Source organism: Salmo salar, chromosome 19, assembly GCF_965601325.2.
Source record: "Salmo salar chromosome 19, fSalSal1, whole genome shotgun sequence".
NCBI lineage: Eukaryota > Metazoa > Chordata > Actinopteri > Salmoniformes > Salmonidae > Salmo > Salmo salar.
The window spans coordinates 26,171,377-26,192,456 of NC_138309.1; the positions used below are offsets into that span (position 1 = coordinate 26,171,377).

General features: G+C 39.0%; 1 protein-coding gene across 1 annotated transcript in view; it reads right to left on the reverse strand.

Moving 5' to 3' along the window:
- Window positions 1-15,027, reverse strand: part of LOC106578630 (coagulation factor XIII A chain) — a 41,751-nt gene extending 26,724 nt beyond the window's left edge. The window contains exons 1-6 of the mRNA XM_014157638.3: window positions 14,874-15,027; window positions 11,199-11,381; window positions 8,980-9,228; window positions 6,040-6,152; window positions 5,789-5,896; window positions 5,146-5,317 (exon numbers count right to left, since the gene is read on the reverse strand). Coding sequence (XP_014013113.3) covers window positions 5,146-5,317; window positions 5,789-5,896; window positions 6,040-6,152; window positions 8,980-9,228; window positions 11,199-11,381; window positions 14,874-15,027 — 979 coding nt within the window. The remainder of the gene's footprint in view (window positions 1-5,145; window positions 5,318-5,788; window positions 5,897-6,039; window positions 6,153-8,979; window positions 9,229-11,198; window positions 11,382-14,873) is intronic.
- Window positions 15,028-21,080: the final 6,053 nt, after the last annotated feature.

A 21,080-nucleotide genomic window follows, 5' to 3' on the forward strand; every position in this document is an offset into this window, starting at 1 on the left:
AAAGTCTTCCTTTTCTTCGTTTTTATGTCCAGCATCCTCGAAAAGGATTGCTCGCAAAGATATGTTGTAACAAACGGTATGAAAATCTCCAGAGCTTTCTTAGCAATAACAGGGTACGTTACCATTTGTTGACACCAAAACGTTGAGAGCGTTGTTGTTCTGAAGAGTTGCTGTTGAACCTGGCTCTGCTGAATTTCAATGATTTCATCGAGGTATTCATCATTGACATCTGTTGTCTCAACACTAAACGTGAACGGCTGTCTCACCCATGCTGGATATGACTCTCTTGTAGGGAAGTATCCGTCGAGAGACTTTGCAAGCTCATCTAAGTGCGTGGCAATTGCTTGCTTCAGTTCCGCGGGTACAGAAATGTCTCTGATTCCAGATACATCTTCGATCTTACTTACACAGTCGTCCAGCAGGGGAAAGTTTGCGAAGTTATCGTTCTCTGTTCGTCGTTTCCATAACGGTAGCTTTTTTTGAAAAGCCTTCAGGTTTTCTTCCGCTTCGATGATGTTGACTCCACCGCCCTGCATCTGTTGATTGAGATGATTGAGAGCTGCGAAGATATCAGCCATGTACGCTAAAATGAGAATGAACTCAGAATTTTTTAAGCAATCTGCATGACGATGTTGGTGCTCTTGCAAAAACAGGGCTAATTCCACACGCACGGCAAAAACACGATTCAGCACCTGTCCCCGGGATAACCACCGAACGTTAGAATGGTACAGAAGTACCTTGAATTCAGAGCCCATTTCTTTACACAGCTCACTGAAGATGCGGTGCCTCAGAGCACTATTTCGCACATAGTTCACACATTCCACTACAATTTTTAATACTTCTGCCAGTTTTGGAGGCAAGGTTTTTGTTGCCAACGCATGCCTGTGCAGAATACAATGCATAACAATGATGTGTGGTGCATCGGCTTTCACTAGCGCACCAAAACCAGACTTTCTTCCCAGCATGACTGGAGCTCCGTCCGAACAAACTGCTAAACCATATCCCACGAAAGATTGTTGTCTTTGAAGAAGTCATCCACAAGTTTCTTCACATCGGCTGCCTTAGTTGTTGTCGTAAGAGGCTTACAAAATAAAAAATCTTCCTTTATCATGTTGTCTTTCACATAGCGCACAAATACAGCAAGCTGGCTTAGATTGGAAACGTCTGTGGTCTCGTCGAGTTGAAGGCTGAATTTTGCCGGGCTTGAAATCAGATCTGCAACTACTTGAGCCAAGATGTCTTTGCTCATGTCCTCTATTCTGTCGCTAATGGTGTCATTTGAAAGAGGAATTTTGGATAACTTAACTTCAGCCGCTTTTCCCAGCATGATATTCGTCATCTTCAACACAGCTGGTTTTATGAGTGTTTCACCAATGGTGTGTGGTTTGCCCTGCTTTGCGATCAGGTAAGCAACTTCGTACGATGCTGTGAGGATCGGTACAAAGCCGAGAACAGGCAGAGTAGCCTTTTCATCGAATCTGGCTCTCTTCACCTTGAATTCAGCGAGCGTTGTGTTCTTGTATTGTCCATCTCCATGCAGCTTAAGGAAGTGTTCTCTTAGTTTTGCCGGTGCTAGACTAGAATTGCTCAACTTGGCATTGCAAATCATGCAGTTAGGACGCTGACTCTCATCACGTTCCGTTATACATGTGAATCCATATTGTACATATTCGTCCGACCACTTTCTTTTTTTGCTCGACATAGTTAGTATGAAGGGATTAAAATATTAAGAAAGAAATCACACGACGTACCATCCCGACAGTCACAATTCGACTACTGAGCGCGCCAAATTCCCTGCAGCACAGATAGGCCAAGCGATGTTGCGTGATCACCTGCAGCCAATGATGGCCAAGCGGGGCGTGTCATCACGAATCATATGAGTCGGGTGTGTGTCTTGACCTCCGCCGAACCCCTGAGACTGACTCACCGAAACCCTGGGGTTCGATCGAACCCAGGTTAAGAACCACTGTTTTAAAGCCACAATTTGGCTCCCTCCACAGCCTTAGGATCTAGATAATTTTCCTAACCTCTCTTGATTACAACCAAATGATGATTAGTGTACTGTACTATATTACTTATTTGATCACACAAATGTTTTACTTTTATATTATTGTGTAGTTTACCAATAAAATGGTCTGACGGTAAAGTGGACATACTCAGTATTCATATCCCGAAAGAAACGAGTAAGCTGAGAGTCGGGAAGCAAGTTCAGGGAGTGAGAGTTTTAATAAATAAAATAATGAACACGAAACACAAACAACGCACCAACATGGAAAAAAGAATCAATAACACCTGATGAAAGAACCAAGGGGAGTGACAGATATAGGCTAGATAATCAAAGAGGTGATGGAGTCCAAGTGAGTGTCATGAGGCGCTGGTGCGCGAAACAATGGTGACAGGTGTGCTGGATAATCAGCAGCCTGATGACCTGGAGGCCGGAGAGGGAGTATACATGACATCACTACAAAAAATCTTAATAGAAAGTTAGCAAAAATAGATAAGATCTTGCTACCATGGAAAGGAAAATACCTGTCTATTTGTGGAAAAATCACTGTGATTAACTCTTTATTCATATCCCAGTTTACCTATTTGCTTATGACCTTGCCTTCACCAAGTGACTTGTTTTTTTAATTATAGGGCAAGCCAGACAAAGTTGAACAGGTATATTTATATAATGAATATGAATTCAGAGGACATAAATTATTCAATATTAAACTAAAGGCTTCAGTCATACAAAAGTTACAGTATACTTAAATCCATACTGATTCTCTGGCAGATTAGTAAAAATGTCTCTTGTGTTGAAGAATGGCCTTTTTCCCTTTATTCAGATTGCAACCTCTCACTTTCAGTTATTTGAAAATGAAATAATCTCCAAAATATTGCTATTTTTAAAACAAGCCATAGAAAGTTGTTAGCAATTTCAGTTTAATCCACCAGAAAAGACAGAACAAATATTACAGCAAATATTGTGGTTAAACTCAAATATGCTAATAGATTTTTTTTTTTAATTGAAAAAATGTTTAGAAACGGTATAATCTTTGTAAATAATATCATAAATAGGACTGGTGGAGGTATGTCACACATGCAGCTAACAAAAATATATGGAAATGTCTGCTCTTCAACACAACCAACTAATTGCAGCATTACCGCAAAAATGGAAGAGGTAAGTGGAAGGGGGAGATAGTAAGGAACTTGTCTGTTGACCCTCAATTAAAGACCTGAATTGGTTAAGAAAAATGGTGATAAATAAAAAAGTATATCAATTTCATTTAGAGTTGTGTCATATAGATTGCAAAATAGTTGAAAAGAGATTTTTGATGTACCGATTCCATGGCATATGGTTTATGAGTTGATACACAAACGATGCTGGATTCTAAACTTAGAGTTTTTAAATTTAAATTATTATACAACATTTTTTCAACCAATTGTCACACCCTGATCGGTTTCACCTGTCTTTGTGATTGTCTCCACCCCCCTCCAGGTGTCACCCCATTATCCCTGTTGTTGCCAGTTCGTCTTGTTTGTTCATGTCAACCAGAGTTTTGTGTTTCAGCGCCAGCTTTTATAAGTCTCTCTTTTCTCACCCTCCTGGTTTTGACCCTTGCCTGTCCTGACTCCAAGCCCGTCTGCCTGACCACTCTGCCTGCCTGCCTGCCGACCTGTACCTTTGCCCCCCTCTGGATTACCGATCTCTGCCTTACCCTGATCCTGCCTGCCGGTACCGTTGCCCAGCCTCTGGCTTACTGACCCCTGCCTGTCTTGACCTGTCTTTTGCCTGCCCCTGTTGGAATATTAAACTATTCTTTATTCTACGTGATCTGCGTCTAGGTTTTACCTTCATACCTGATACCAATATAATGTTATACTGTATATATGGGATACAACCATCCCAGATTTACATATTTTGATGCAAAGAGACAGAATAACTAAATCATTTGTTTTGGTATTGTCCATATGTAGCTTGTTTTTGGTTGCAGGTTCAGGAATGGCTGAAGAATTGCTAATTCTGCAAATAGCACTGTTGGGTGATTTTTTAAAAGCCATAGTCAGTCCATCAATAACATACTCTTAGCAAAAATGTTTATCTTTAATTTACAATCTGTAGAAACTATGAGAATAGAAACGATCGGAACTTTAGTGAAACAGCACAGTTGAAAAATATTTCGCAAATTGAAATCAAAACTGGATGGTCTTCAGAGATAGATGGGAGGGGTTGAGGGTTGCTGAAGGATGGTATTAAAAACAAACTTTAATGTCTGCTTCCAACTCACACTCTCAAACACATAGATCCCCTGAACGCAGCTCACTCTCCTTATCCCAACCACCTGAATTCTGATCACCTGCTCACACACCTGTATGTCATTTACACACACTATTTAGATCAGTTCCTTGCACCGCATCATTGTGAGGTATTGTTTTTTTTTCTTCCACATTCTATTCAGAGTTCTGGTTTTGTCCATATTAGCCCTCCCGTGTATATTCGTTTTTGGTCAGCCTCATTAATTACGTTTTTTTGCCTATCAGATATCCTATCAACAATATCTTGCCTGATCTCCCAGGATACGTCATTAGCCTTTTCCCCTGCCTGTACTGTTACATTTTTGGATTCCCTGTGTATGACCTTCTACCTGTCCCTGAAACATGCTGCCTGCCTCCTCCTGTGGTCCTGTACTAAAGAAACACCTGCTGCACCCTGCGCTTGAAACCAGCTCTCTGTCTCCCATCATACTCATTACACAATGAAAAGAGAACTATTTTAAAATATACTGTATCTGTAAAATGTATGTATAAGCTGGAAGTAGAAGCCTAAGTGTTGTTGTCCATTAGTTTACTCCAATTAAGGGAGGGTGGTAGGGTTAAGGGAAAATAATAAAGGAAAATATATTTTAAAAGATATATATTGGAGATTCCAAAATGATGCAGACAACTATATTGATGGAAACCACAATCCATCTGCAATATTAAAGCTGATCTACCCACTAAAAAAAGGCAACCTTAGTTGAAAACTGCAGTTTATAACTGGATGGGCCTGTTTTCTATTGACCATCAATCCCCCAGTGCAAATCACAGGTAATTTGGAAGACACATGACCTATGTTGTGAGGTGGACATTGAAAATGAAAAGGGAATTTGATCAGGCACTCACAGGTGTTGAGCGTCCCGGCGTAGACCCAGCACTGGGCGTAGCTGACGGGCCCTTTGTTGACGTACTGGAGCAGGATCTGGTCACTGCCAATCCAGAAGGTTGGTGCAGTGCCAAGGGAGTAGTCATCGCTCCAGTTGCCCACCAAGACTCCGCGGTCATCCTGGGAGTTCATCTGGTTCCACAAGGAATGGAAAAATATGTAGAAAAAGAACCCAAAGAGATTAGTGCACCAGGTATACGGATAGGTTAGTTTGAAATGAAATGTTCAAAGTAAGTTGATAAAAGCATGAAAAGGGAAATTGAGTGTTTAATTAAGGCCAGGTACCAGGGAAATTGTTTTCCTTTATTCATATCACAGTTAACTTTTACCAGTTGAATGTAGACACAAATCTACACTTTTTTCAAACTTTTTCCTAAAATATTATAGAAAAAGAATCAAATGAGACAATATCTCATTCAATATGTACTGTATATATATATAGTATCTACTGCAAAACACATTCTGTGGATGTAGACTGAAGTTCAGGTTAAATGCTTGGTATGTCTTGTGGTTGTAAAAGCACTTGGCTCTTCTTAGTGCTTATACTAGGGTTCATTTTGGAATTTGTGTAGTGTGCTTATGTTATCTGCAAATATCACTCACCATTGCAGAGCCTATCCTGCAGACTTTGACAGCATTGCCTCTGTTTACTAGAGGCATGTGTGAGTCATCCAAGATTTGGAAACAGGCATCAAGAATCCCTGCCACAAACTACAAGAGAGAAATATAGCCTCCAGCCTCAAAAAAAGAACAATAATGACACAACTGTAAATGTGTGTGTAGAGTATACAGTATATTAAGGTATTTGATAAGTGTGTGTGCGTGGGGCATGTGTGTGTGGTCTTTTACTGTACCTGACCATAATACCATTGCCTTCCATCACCTGATTCCTCCTCGTGTATGTAGCCATTTTCATTCATCACATACTCCTGCCTGTCTTCCTCATTGGGCATGTACACTTCGTCATCTAAAGAAATCAGAAATAAATTGCAGCCTCATTACCAGAATCTGGTCATCTGTTACTTTAGATGTGACTTGTAAGAATTGTAAGGATGAGAATTGGATGTTCATCATTGATTTCTAATGCCTGACCTGTGTCTATAAATTCATTTGTGTCACGTGAACTAATTTTGACTGTGGTCGCATGTCCTGGAATGAAGTCACGTCCTGTTGAGCTCCGTATGCTGTCTGGTGTCCAAGTCTTAGCGTTCACACAGCTGATGTACCACTATCTGAAGCCTCCTAATGGCACATTACATTGGTGGCAGCTGTGTTTTTGAGTGTTTTTAACGTCTGTGGAACCTGTCTTCTGAAGTTATCGCTGGATTTAAGTGACGTGACCGCGCTAGGCTGCATGCATGCTAGCCAGGCCTACTCTAGCCCTGTGGAGCAAGCATACGAAGAGAAGCATGGGCAGCTTTCTCTGCACTATCATCTCCCTCACTGCTAGCTTACTGGATGGGCGAACAGTGAGTACTAAACTGTCCACATGTCTGAAATGTCATTACCAACTAAATACATTTCATCCAGACTTTTACACATATTGGACCTGTCTTTTGCTTTGAGGACGTGATGGGAATGGGGCTTCTCCCGCCATTCTGGACGGGTTCAAGCCGTGGATACTACAACTTGGATGCGACAACAATTCTAATTACTTGGCTGCATGGAGGCACGCTCGAGTGGGAGAACTCTGCTCTCCGACCGGCTGGTTATCCATATGGGATGGAAGGAGCTGATTGGGAGAACTATGCTACCGGCTACTGTTTGTGTGAGTGACTTTTGAATGAATGTGAAACCGAAGGAGGCCTTGGTGATGCGTTTCCCATATGACTGTAGACCGCGCCTGATCCTCGTGGATTTTGATGGTTTGGTGAAGAAAAAAAATTAAAAGAGTAAATATTGACTGAATGTTAATTTACACTGGTGTATCGACTATTGACATTTTGTATTTTGTCAGTAGAATTTTGCATTTAACTGTGGAGCTTTAACAAAAAGAAAAGTAACTCCATGTTTTTCTTTTGGTAATCAAAACATGCTTTTCATGTAGGCTACAGTATCTCATGACTGTCAGATTTTATCATGAATCAATGAATGAAACATTGAATTGTTCGCCAAATGTTTTGTTCCTAAACAAGTATAGTGTATTTTTTTTCAATTTATGAAACAACATTTCTTAGTGGGAGTGGGACGAATGTTAGGATGAGAATTGATGTTCATCATTTAATAGTCCAAGTATTAGCTTTCATATATCCACTCTCCTCCAAACGGCGTGTTAAAGCATGTTAAAAATGACACATGCATTGGGGCAGTGAATTCCCTGGGATGTTACTGAGCGGTCCCATAGCTGTCTGACACTTATTTAGTCAGTGTTCATTTTAATGATGTCCCTTACAGAAAAACCAACATGAATTACACTTGATAACATGTGTTTCTCATGTGATTGCATGTGATCTTATGTTAAGTTAATGTGATAACTTGTGGCCAAATATAAAAGTAACATGTGATAACATGAAACTTCACTTGTGAAAACATTATACCATGTGAAATAAATGTGACAACATGGGGATGCAAAATTTCAACATACGAAAATGCTAATTTTATTTTCAAGTGAAAGTTTTTTACACGTGAAAAGGCAGTTCCACATGTGAGAGTTAGAATCTTCAATTCACGTGACGTGAAAAAATGTAATTTTTCTCACATGTGAAAATGTGATGATAACGTGAACTCTAGGTGGTGCAGTGTTTTCATTTGCAGTTTCACATATGGCGTCTCTTTTTTTTTTACATGTGAACATTTCAGCTAAACATGTGAAAACAGCTATTTCACAAGTGAAAATGAAATTTCACACGTTTAAAAAAAATAGGGGAATGAAACGATATGGGGGTTTCAAAGTAAGTGGTACGATGTTCAGCTAAAATAGTGTAAAACGTCTAATCAATGATAATATGATTCCATTTGACATGATCACTTAGTACTGACTTTTCAATATGACCCCACCTGGGATTTCAACTCACAACCAATGGATTTGGGGTACGCTGATCAATCTGATGCGCTGCAAAGTCTTTACTGAAGCGTTCCTCTACACTTTCATTACCTATAATACATCTCTGATTACATATTCTCTGATTATTGATGATGTGAGGGGTTTTCTGTGTAGTTGTCTTATGTTGGTGGGGCATATTATTATTGTAAATATAATATTTTTTCTCAAGTGTTTTTTATTAATTTGAAAAAGCTGAGATTGAATTTACTCAAGTCCAAATTGTGGGAATACAGGTTAAATCAGCCATTGACACAGACGTGGTGGCGTAGCAGGAATATTGGAATGCCTTCAACTAAGAGGTTGCGAGTTCATATCCCAGGTGAGGATATGTTGAATAATAATTACCGTATAAACATACACAATGTAATCATATGTGAAAGTGTCAATTATTTACATTTTATGTTAAAAGCACTGTTTGTGTATTTATCCTAACGTCACATTTTTGTTTGCAGAGGCATCATCTGTGAAATCTCGTGTAAAATATTAACGTGAAAATTTGAATCCACATGTGAAAGGTTATGGGATCACGTAAAAATCCACATGTGAAACTTCATGTGAAATATCATCACGTTAAGTGTTCCAAAAACACAATTTCACATGATTTAACATTGAATGTCACAAGTTAATTCATGTGATTTACCACATGTGAAATCATTCGTTTTTCCCCATAAGGGGTGTATAATGCATATGTTTTATCTTATCTTAAGCAGTCCTCAGAAGACAAACAAAAATCCACAAAGATTCCACTCACTGGACGCCCAGGCGTTGAACAGCAGGTAGAAGTCTGTTCCAGAGTCCTTTTGTGTCCTTGAGATTCCATTGTAACCGATGACCGCCACATTCGTGTAGTACTTTCCGATGATGGCATCCGCAGAAGGGGTGATGCCCACCACGCACTCATCCCCTTGTTCCTGTATCATGCGGCCGGTCCAATTCCCAGTTTGTGAGCCGTCAAAGGCGATGATGATCTTTGTGCCATTCAACACGTAGGTATCGATACCTGAGGGAGACGGTGACATGACAGCAGAAACGTCAAAACATGTAGACACTCATGTTTCCACTGTACTCTTAGTATTCAATATGACGTTATGTGGTAACAATCGATACTTTCTGGTACATTCTTCAAATAATTAACCTCAGTTGGTAACAAATGGTACCAAGTAGCTACTGTTTAAATGAGTATTGAAGAAACAAAGCATGTAAATCATAAGTTATTACTGTGCAATTACTGTGTTACCATGACATTTATTTTATAAATACCTGGTAATTTTCTGTAATGTAAAATAAAGTGCTACCAAAAAACTGTTGCGTTAACAACACATCAACCAACACAAGTCAAGGTCTGCTCAATATCACAACATTACAGAAGATACTGTTGGCGGTAGTCTGTGCAGCGCGACTGCAATAAAGGTGATATGGAATGCAACAAACCATCAGTAGTGGAAAAAGTACTCAATTGTCATACTTGCGTAAAAATAAAAATTAAATGCTATTCATCAAATTCCTTTCATTATACAAACAAGACGGCAGGATTTTCTTGTTTTTTAAATTTACGGACAACCAGGGGCATACCTCCAACTCTCACACATCATGTACAAATGCAGTATTTGTGTTTAGTGAGTCCATCAGATCAGAGGCAGTAGGTATGGCAACACATTGCATTGATAGGTGTGTGAAATTGACCATATTTCTGTCCCGCCTGAGCATTCGAAATGTAACGAGTAATTTTGTCTGTCAGGGAAAATGTATGGAGTAAAAAGTACCTATTTTCTTTAGGAATGTAGTGGAGTAAAAGTAAAAAGTTGTCAAAAATATAAATAGTAAAGTACAGCTACTCAAAAAAAAAGTGCAGATGGACTACTAGGGTACTACTAGTGCCTCACAATTATCACGCAACAACTCTCTCAAATCCAATAAATGTAGGCTAAAGGATATGTAGTGTAATATTGTGCTCTCTGCTTAGTTTTTTTATGCCCTATTCTCAAAACCTTTTGAACACAGTAAACTAAGAATTTCACAGCAGATGTAAGAGGACAACACCATATTCGGGGAGATAAAAATATATTGAGCATGAAAGCCTTTTCAAGGCATAAGTGAAAGGTAAGTCGTTTGAAGATAAAAAAAAAAAATGGTGTCATACTTCTTAAGCAGTCACTTTGCTGTCCTTGAAGCTTTGTTTGTACTTAGTTGACATATTGCAGTTTTGTAGCTGACACTAAAGGACCTAGGGCGTGATACAATCCGTATCGTGGAAGTTCCGTTTTATAGAGCGATTTAATTTTAAAGGCAATGTTCCTGCATTTGTGTAGACTGCATTCACAGTAAACGCTGCCATATCAATCGGAAATTACCTTCAAATTTCAATCGCTCTATACCTCGGAACTTCCGCAATAAAGATTGAATCGAGCACACAAATATATTTTCATCAATTCCCCTGTGAGTATGATGTAAGCATTCAGTATAATGTGTGAGAGAGACCCTGGACACGTCCCTATTCTACACCCTTCTTCTGAAGTGTGCACTTGCACACCTCTGTCATGGATTCAACAATAGTGGAAACTCCCTAAATCCATGATGGGAAGTGTGCAAGTGCAAGTGCACACTTGGGGAGAAGTCTGGAGAATCGGGAGGCACCCCAAGGTTACTATCAACAGATGTTACAGCTGTTTAGATGGGAATATGTCAATAATCTGTTTTTCTTTCAACTTGGCACTTTTATTAATTAGTGTTTCTGATTGGCTACAGAGGCTAAACACAGATGACAGAGAGGAGACATGAAGAGGAAGAATTTTAGTATTGAGATGCAACTTCACCTCTATCACACCAACCCCTCCCATTAAAACTATTACCAAATGGTGAATACTGTTTTTCATATATCACCCTCAGTGAAGTCAAGCAATGCATGTAATGACATTTTTAACCAGCAGAAAGGAATTTACAGTACATTGGTGGAAATATGTAAAATCTTACCAATGTAAAACTCAATCTGGAATTTGTCACTGGGATTTACAGGCTGGTTGAACTGGAGGGTCATCTGAAACTCTTGAGCCCTACGGACGATGAGAATGTTGTTTTTGCCTTCGTACAAGTGACAGTGGTGGTCGCTCTTGTTCTCATTTTGCATCATGTCCACTCTCACACATTCCAGGGTGGCTGCAAATAAGGAGATCACAAGCTAAATAATGATGTTTAAATAACCAGGTAACAAATGTAAAATATTTTGGATTAAACTTGTTGGGTAAAAAGGGTGCTTTTCAGGATGTCAGGTCTGAGTGTGAAGTCAAAATGGGAACAAGGATGTCTGCTGACCACCTCGGCCGAGCAAAGTTGGCACACAATAAACCTGTGGGCCTATACAGCAAATTCTCCATTGATAAAAAAATAATAAATTAACACTGAGTGTTCAATCAAAACTGAAACAGTTGAGTCTGTGGACCTATAGACACCAGAACAGTGTTAAATTAATACACTGCTTAGTGTAAAGCCTTATTCAAACATTTCCCAGAGTGCCTTACTTTTCAAGTAAATTGTAGATGTACCACCCATGACTGTATTTGTTAGTGACAGAGACATGATTGTTGCATTCATCCATTTTATATCCTAAATGTAGAAGAAAGGGTTCTAAAAGCTTTTTTTGTGATAGGGTTCTACCAACTACTTTTAACATCCTAAGAACAGTTTTTGGAAGGAAGGGTTCTTTGGAAGGCCAGAAGGATTCTACATTGAACTATATATGATATTAACCAGCATGCTTGATTGCAGTAATATTGTCAGAATTGTTTGTTTTTCTATCACGTGTTTTTGCATACATATTGATTGGTTGATACATTTTATGCTACACAAAGATAAATTACATACAGTTTTCTAAACTAATCCAATCTGTTAGTAATTTAATTTATTTCACCCGTTACTGAGATGGTTGTTCCAGTTTAGGTGATTGAGGAAGACAGTTTTAGGAAGAACCTTTAGATGATAAAATGGTTATTGGTAGAACCCTTCATAGGGGGTTCAAGGTAGAACCATATACAGGGGCTCTTTGAAAAACCCTATATAGAGGGTTCTAGATAGAACCCTCTGCAACGTATTCAGTCCAGCACCAAAAAGGGTCACCCTATGGGGACAAACCGAAGAACCCTGTATGGTTCTACTTAGCACCTTTTTTTAAAAGTGAGATCCTAAGTGAATGTTATTTATTTATTTAATATTATATAACACAATACCATATGTTCTTCCTAAGGCCTTATTTTGAGGAACTAGTTTCACCCTAATACAGCTATTGATGTAACGTTTGATACCGAAGCTCAGAGGCAAGTGTCAAAACCGCTAAGCAGTTTACTTCGAAGCAGTGTGCACTCTCTGTCACTTTATCAGAAGCATGTGATCAATGAGGTCCAAAGCTTTGTTTTGTCGAACAACCACCTGATTGGTTTGTTATTAGTTTCGGTAGAAGACAAAAAGACTACCTTGCGCAAACGCTATGGCAGCGTTTCCCAAACTCGGTCCTAGGGACCTCAAGGGGTGCACATTTTGGTTTTTGCCTCAGCACCACACATGATTCAAATAATCAAAGCATGATGACGATGATGAATTCATTATTTGAATCAGCTGGGTAGTGCTAAGGCAAATAACTAAACGTGCACCCCTTGGGCTCCCTAGGACTGAGTTTGGGAAGTCATCAATAATTTCCCAGCATGCTCTATTGCAGGTAGATCTGCAACCTACACTCATTCTGAATGTAGGTTGTAGGTGAATACAAATAATTAACTGTTGCTTATACATCACTTTGCTAGCCAGCATAATGTGACTTGCAGGAAGGGTTGCAAAATTCTGGTAACTTTCCCAAAACTCCCAGGTTTTCCAGAAACCCTGGTTGGAAGTTTCCTGGAAACAGAAAATCCCAAATCCTTCAAAAAACACATTTTGAAAACCTACTTGCAGGCCTGGTGTGGCCTGAGGTATGGACTGGGATACAATAATGCAGTTATAACTAAAGGTGGTACAAAGGATGACTTTACAGTGTACCACTACAGTGACAAGTGTTTGTACCCCTTTAGGAACAAATCTAAATCTGAAACTCATGGTTTACAGTAGTGATGGGAAAACAAAGCTTCTTGAAGCATTGAGGCTTTCCTGCCAATTGTGTCAAAAATACGTTCATTACTAGATGCTTTCATCAACACAGTGTAGGCTAGTGGCGCCATAGCGCGTGCTCACTGTAGCCATGTCAGGTGGTTGTTCGACAAAACAAAGCTTCAGACTTCATTGATCACATTTTTCTGCTAAAATGATACAGGCATCGACAAACTGCTCCTAAGTTAACTGTATCAAACGTAACATAATTAGTTCACAGGCCATATCAAACATGAAAATCACATTTTGCAAGGTTATGTGTAATTCCTATTAGAATAGAGACCTGCGGGGATAGCCATCTTCAAAAAAATGTATCACCCGCAAACAGTACTCAGAATTACTGGAAGAATTGACAAAATGTAATCACAAGACTATGTAAACCATCTAAATTGGAACAACTATTTCAGTAACGGGTACATGAAATCCAAGTGATATTGGACTAGTTTAGAAAATGTTTGCCATTTGTCATTTATATTTGAGTAGCATTTGAGTAACATAAGATTAATTCATTAATTCATGAATTAATCAATCATCTACAAACATAGATACTGAAACAAACAATTGAAAAAGTCTACCTGCATTAAAGCATGCTGGGAAATATAACAATGATGTGCATGGTTATGAGTTTCAGGCCCCTGTATTAGGATAAAACTAGGTGCTCAAAATAAAGCCTTTGCTTTTTATATATATATATATATTTTTAATGGTAAAATATTCGCTTAGGATCTCACTTGGTGGATGAATGCAGCAACCATCTATCTGTCACTCACCATCTATCTGGCTCCCGAGTGGCGCAGCAGTCGAAGGCACTGCATCTCAGTGCTAGACTGGTTTGATTCCAGGCTGTTTCACAACCGGCCATGATTGGGAGTCCCATAGGGCGGTGCACAATTGGCCCAGCGTCGTCCAGGTTAGGGTTGGGTGGGGGTAGGCTGTCAATGTAAATAAGTATTTGTTCTTAATTAACTGACTTGCCTAGTTAAATAAAGGTTAAATAAAAAAAAAAAAAAAATGCTGTCATGGGTGGTAACTCTACAGTTACTCGGAAGGCAAGGGACTCTGGGAAATATTTGAATAAGACTTTACACTAAGCAGTTTCTTAATTTAACACTTTTCCGGTGTCAGTATGGGTCCACAGACTCAATGGTTTCAGTGTTGATTTAACACTCAGTGTTAATTTCTCTTTTTTTAACACTGAGGAATTTGCTGTGTAATGTGTGTTAATCTCATTTATCATAGACAGCCAAGGACTGGGGTAAGAAATTGTGATTATTTTTGCGTATTTTAATCTGATTACATATGATTAATCACTTACTTACTGATTACAGAGAATTAACTAGTTCTCTCTCTTTTTTCTCTCTCGCACACTCGCACACACACACACACACACACACACACACACACACACACACACACACACACACACACACACACACACACACACACACACACACACACACACACACACGAACATGAACACACACACTCACAACACTTATTCTATTTATCTTGTACCATCACTGGAGGGGCCACGGGGAATTGCCACAGCCTCCGCAAAGGGCTCAAACTTGGGAAGTTGGTGGTCTTCTTGCTCAGCATTGGAGCTACAGATGGGACTTTTAAGGCGCCCAAGGAACTTGGACCCGGAACAGTGTGCAGAGGAAGACATGTTGAAAGCAGGGGTCAACCGTTTTCGCTGTTCTGTAGATAAAAAAAGTGGTCAAGGAGATATGTACTGTATTTACAAGCAGAAAATGCTTGTATCTATGATAACTGCATAACATATTGCAACCAGGGCCGCACCCAGGACCCCGGGAATGTTTTTGAAACTAATCAATCGAAACTCAGTCGGGTTCTCAACTTCAAATCAAATCGAATTTTATGTAGACTAACAGTGAAGTGCTTACTCACAGGAACTTTGCTGTTGAGAGTTAGGATATCAGAATTCACAAGGTGCAATTTCAAAACTTGGTAGTGCATCAATTAACCCATGTCAGTTAAAATATTTTAGATTGGTATATTAGTCTACTGCTAGGTAAATTTGTAGTAATCCTGGCCAAATTACCGACCAGGCTGTGCCCAGAGTACCTGACCTCTAGGGGGCCCCCATTGATTGTGTTAGTCACTCTCATATTTAGATATCATATTAACATGGCATAAGTCATGGAAAAAACTAAATCTGTGAAATATACACAAGAGTACTCAAAATGCATTGAAATATTTCAGGATGGACAATAATCTGGAACCACTGGTACCACATCAATATTCATGAGCTAACATGATACATCATTGATTTGATTGTTATAAACAGCTAGGTTTCCATCCAATTGGCGACAGATTTTCATAGGAATAGTCTTAAATCTGCATAAAAACCATATGTTGCGTTATATAGCATATGTGCCCACTCTGATCTTGGCACATGCGCTCTAGCCAACAGCTTGCAGTTAAAGTGCAGGTAAAGCCTACATGATGATATTATTATGGACACAACAGCAAGATCATCATTTATTTCATCTCTAGCCTAATAAACGGCAAGCTTTCACAAGTTGTAGTGGGAGGACATTACAATATAAGGTACTAGGAGGTAACTGCCCTCCCTGTAATTCACATTAAGACCGCAAGATGTCACCAAATGATTTACTCATCACTGTCCCTGGCTGCCTCTGCTCTTACTCAACAAAACTTTTTTAGATATTTCAACAAAACGATTTTGTGGTAAATTGATAAAATTGTTTTACATTTTGAAAAATCAATATTTGCATATAAAGCTGTTTCCACCGCCGTTTTTCACATAATTCATTTTACAGACACCAACAGATCCCACCCTGCTAGGTCTAGCGTATTTTGTTTTGTCGTTAAAGAATGACAAATAAACTACACACATCCAAAGATTGCACTTTACATTAATGTATTAATTTATAAAATGTTTATAAGTAGTTACATTAACTGTTCCTTATTCGTTTTTACATATTTTATACATTTGTAATAAACAGTTATAACACAAAGGTTGACATTTTGTGATTATTATTTTGGTGCTTGGCAAATAGTGATCTTGTGGGCCAATTGCAACGAACCCGCGTACTAACACCAGGTAATATTTCATTAAACCGCACAGCTGATCTCAATTGCAACCATCATTGGACACCGATTTATCACTCACTAAAGCGGATCTTTTAGTCCTAATTGGTGGCAACGTTTTTCAAGACTATTTAGTCCTCTGGTGAGTATTATCATCAGAACAAATTAATCTATTTTTTGAACAGACTAAGGGCGATTTATCTATTTGACAATTGTTCCATACAACTCAAATAACGTTTTTCCTCATTTACCATGGTACATTTACTGTGGAAATGTATCCCACATGTCATTTCCAAGTTACGTAATCCATTAATTAAAGTTTATCTTTAAAAAGTGTAGTAATTTCTAATTAAGACCAGGGGGAAATATCCCTGCACTTTAAACATTTGAAATGTGTAACTAAATCAAGTAATAGCGATGAGTTATATAATCTATCATTTTTACCAAATTAAAATGCAGACTAATAAAGTTATTTCAAATGAAACACGTATTATTTTGCCATTTGAGATGAAACGTTTGAATAAAGTAGTGTCCTACTACTCCTATATACGTATTTTACATTGATCAGCCTTACGGTTTTCGATGCTCCTGATAGGTTGATATTTCATTGGAGGCGGGAATAGAGCGCATAGACAAGGAAAGTTGCAGCTGTCTGGTATCAACGTAAGATCAGCTAAATCACTGGTTTATTCATGTGGGTTTTTCGTTGCAATCAAGTTTATTTTAGCATGCAGGTGCATGTAATCTCCTGTTACTGTAGTATCAGTTTAAGAAAACCAGCACTTAACACAGTGTGAACGGAACATGTGAAGTTCCGTGTCTTCGTTCCAATCCAGCCTGCAGTGATACTGATTATAATGTTATTATTGCCAGCCAGAGTGGCATAGGCTCAGTATTCAGGAAATAAATAAATGTGCTTTAACCGTTTGCTATATTTATTAAACATTATTGGATCGATAAACGAATGCTTAACAGTTTATAAGCTCTTTATGAATCCTTTATACATCCTCTGTAACATAAAACTTTATGTGAAGTGTTACTCTTCTGAAAGAAGATAGACTGTTATGGAAATCATGATGGAGAGCTTGAACACAGCATGTCAATATCGTGAATGGCAAATATTGATATTTCTCTCCTTCAAGAATATGCAATCAAGTTGTTCAAGTGAACCAGCTACATGATGTTTTGATCCAGCTACATAACAAAAATGCATATCCAGCCATACATCTTTGGTCGCAAATTAGATTTACAAGCAAATTTCAGTCATAAAATAGGGCCAGTTTCCCAGACAGCATTTAAGCATAGTCCTTGACTAAAAAGCATGCTTAATGAGGAATTTCCTTTGACATATATTTTTTGTCCAGAACTAGGCTTAATCTGTGTCCAGGAAACCGACCCACAAAGTATTGAGAAGAGAATTCCTACTCACCTTCAAAATCTCAGGGTAGAGATGCAGTTGGAGGAAGAGTCACGCCAACAGATGTCAAGTGAATGTCGCCCATGTGTTTATATAGACCATAGAGTTCCCCTTCCAAAACCTGCCCCTGTCAGTGCCCACTCTCATCCTGTGTCATTTAGGGGAAGTCCAAGAAAAAAGTTGCTGACAGGAGATTTTTGAGATGAGGTTGTTCTGACAATGAAAACTTTTTTGAATTCATAATTCTGTCTTTCATAACATTTTTTCTCACTTAAAATATAAATAAATTATCAATAGTATGGAGGTCACAATGGACATGAATTGAACTGAATAAACCTTGTTAGGTTACACTTTATTTGGATAGTCCCATCAAGATGATCTACAGATCCTCAAACTGCCAAATGCAACTGATATACAACAGCTTACTCCAGTTATGGCTAGGTTTAGGGTTAGAGATAGCAGGGTTAAGGTTAGGGTTAGTGGATAGTTAGTTGAAATATTGACAATTAGTTGAACACCTACAGTACTAAACATCTACAAACCATCTATTTGGGACTATTTAAATAATTACCAATTATTAAGCTCTATGATTAACCAATGAATCAATGTAAATGCACAAACATAGATATTGAAACAAAGCAATAGAGCATGCTGGGAAATGTCATAATGAAGGGTGTGATATTGGTTCAAAGTGATCTGTATGTGTTTTTTTTTTTTAAATGATAACATATTTGCCTACGATCTCACTTGGTGAAGTTCATAGGACCAGACATTGATAAATGCAACAACCATGTCTCTGTACTAACAAAAACAGGCATAGGTGGTAACTCTGTAATTTGCTCAAAAGGTAAGGCACTCTGGGAAATATTTGTTAAGAACAAATTCTTACTTTCAATGATGGCCAAGGAACAGTGGGTTAACTGCCTTGTTCAGGAGCAGAACAACAGATTTGTATCTTGTCGGCTCGGGGATTCAAACTTGCAACCTTTCAGTTACTAGTCCAACACTCTAACCACTAGGCTACGCTGCCGCCGATATGGGTTGACAGATTCAACACTTTCAGTGTTGATTTAACACTCAGTGTTCATTTCTTTTTTTAACACTGGAGAATATGCTGTGTAGGTTTTGGGTTACTAGTAGATAGAGCAAATTGTATCCTAATCTCTCATATTGATCATTTTGAACGATTTAAAGAAAAAACAGCACTTGGGGCCAGAGTTAGGGGAGCGAGGGTCCCTTACAGGAAAAACACATGATTTCACATATGGAAAATCTTAGCTTTATATAATACACTCAAGAAAAAATATATTTATCATAGTGATTCAGGAGTAACATTAAAACAGAATAATATCCGCAACAAACAGTAGACAACTATTGATAAAACCTTCAAATTGCTGAAATAAGTAAATTAAATCACTAAAATAGCAGTGCAGATGGCACTCTTTTGCTAAACGCAGATATGTATTATAGGTAATGAGGACTTCTGTGAATGGTACAGACTTTGTGGCACAGCAGAAAGATCAGCATAATTCTAATGCAGAGGCTGTGTGTTCAAATCGCAGTTGGGGTCATATAGAAATGTCATTACTAAGTAGTCATACTGTCATTGATTAAATATTTTGACACTATTTTAGCTGAACAGTTGCTAAATGTATTTTTTACGCTATTTTAGCTGAACAGTTGCTGAATCCATTTTTGGATGTATGAATGAAATATATCTACCCATGGATTCTTGAAGAATATTACTTATAAATGCCTCATGAGCTTAGTTCAACTGTCATACCCCATCAGAACCAAAGATGAGAATAGGTAGCCAGGCAAGGCTACATATGAACATTGCAGATACATGTACCAACAAAAAAATCAATGGGTGTGTTTGTATTACAAAGACAAAACATGTTCTGTTGTAAATACAGTAGGCTATCATATTGATTAGCTTAAAGACATGTCTACACTTTACCTAGCAAATTAAAATAAGTTGTGTGTAGACTACAACCACAGATATTGTAGAACAAGGAGCATAAACATATTCGGTTCAATTTCAGCTGTCCCAGAACTGGCATGGCATTCTAGTGTATTTATATGATCTATTCTAAGGATTTGTCTGTCTAACCACACACTGACATGTACAGCTCTCTGGGGGAGGTTCTGTCTGTCTAACCACACACTGACATGTACAGCTCTCTGGGTGAGGTTCTGTCTGTCTAACCACACACTGAACTGACATGCACAGCTCTATGGGTGAGGTTCTGTCTGTCTAACCACACACTGACATGTACAGCTCTCTGGGGGGGTTCTGTCTGTCTAACCACACACTGACATGTACAGCTCTCTGGGTGAGGATCTGTCTGTCTAACCACACACTGACATGTACAGCTCTCTGGGTGAGGTTCTGTCTGTCTAACCACACACTGACATGTACAGCTCTCTGGGTGAGGTTATGTCTGTCTAACCACACACTGACATGTACAGCTCTCTGGGTGAGGTTCTGCCTGTCTAACCACACACTGAATTGACATGTACAGCTCTCTGGGTGAGGTTTTGTCTGTCTAACCACACACTGACATGTACAGCTGTCTGGGTGAGGTTATGTCTGTCTAACCACACACACTGACATGTACAGCTCTCTGGGTGAGGTTCTAGTGTCTAACCACACACTGACATGTACAGGTCTCTGGCTGAGGTTCTGTCTGTGTAACCACACACTGACATGTACAGCTCTCTGGGTGAGGTTTTGTCTGTCTAACCACACACTGACATGTACAGCTCTCTGGGTGAGGTTCCGTCTGTCTAACCACACACTGACATGTACAGCTCTCTGGGTGAGGTTATGTCTGTCTAACCACACACTGACATGTACAGCTCTCTGGGTGAGGTTCTGTCTGTCTAACTACACACTGACATGTACAGCTCTCTGGGTGAGGTTCTGTCTGTCTAACCACACACTGACATGTACAGCTCTCTGGGTGAGGTTCCGTCTGTCTAACCACACACTGACATGTACAGCTCTCTGGGTGAGGTTATGTCTGTCTAACCACACACTGACATGTACAGCTCTCTGGGTGAGGTTCTGTCTGTCTAACTACACACTGACATGTACAGCTCTCTGGGTGAGGTTCTGTCTGTCTAACCACACACTGACATGTACAGCTCTCTGGGTGAGGTTCTACTTAACCACACACTGACATGTACAGCTCTCTGGGTGAGGTTATGTCTGTCTAACCACA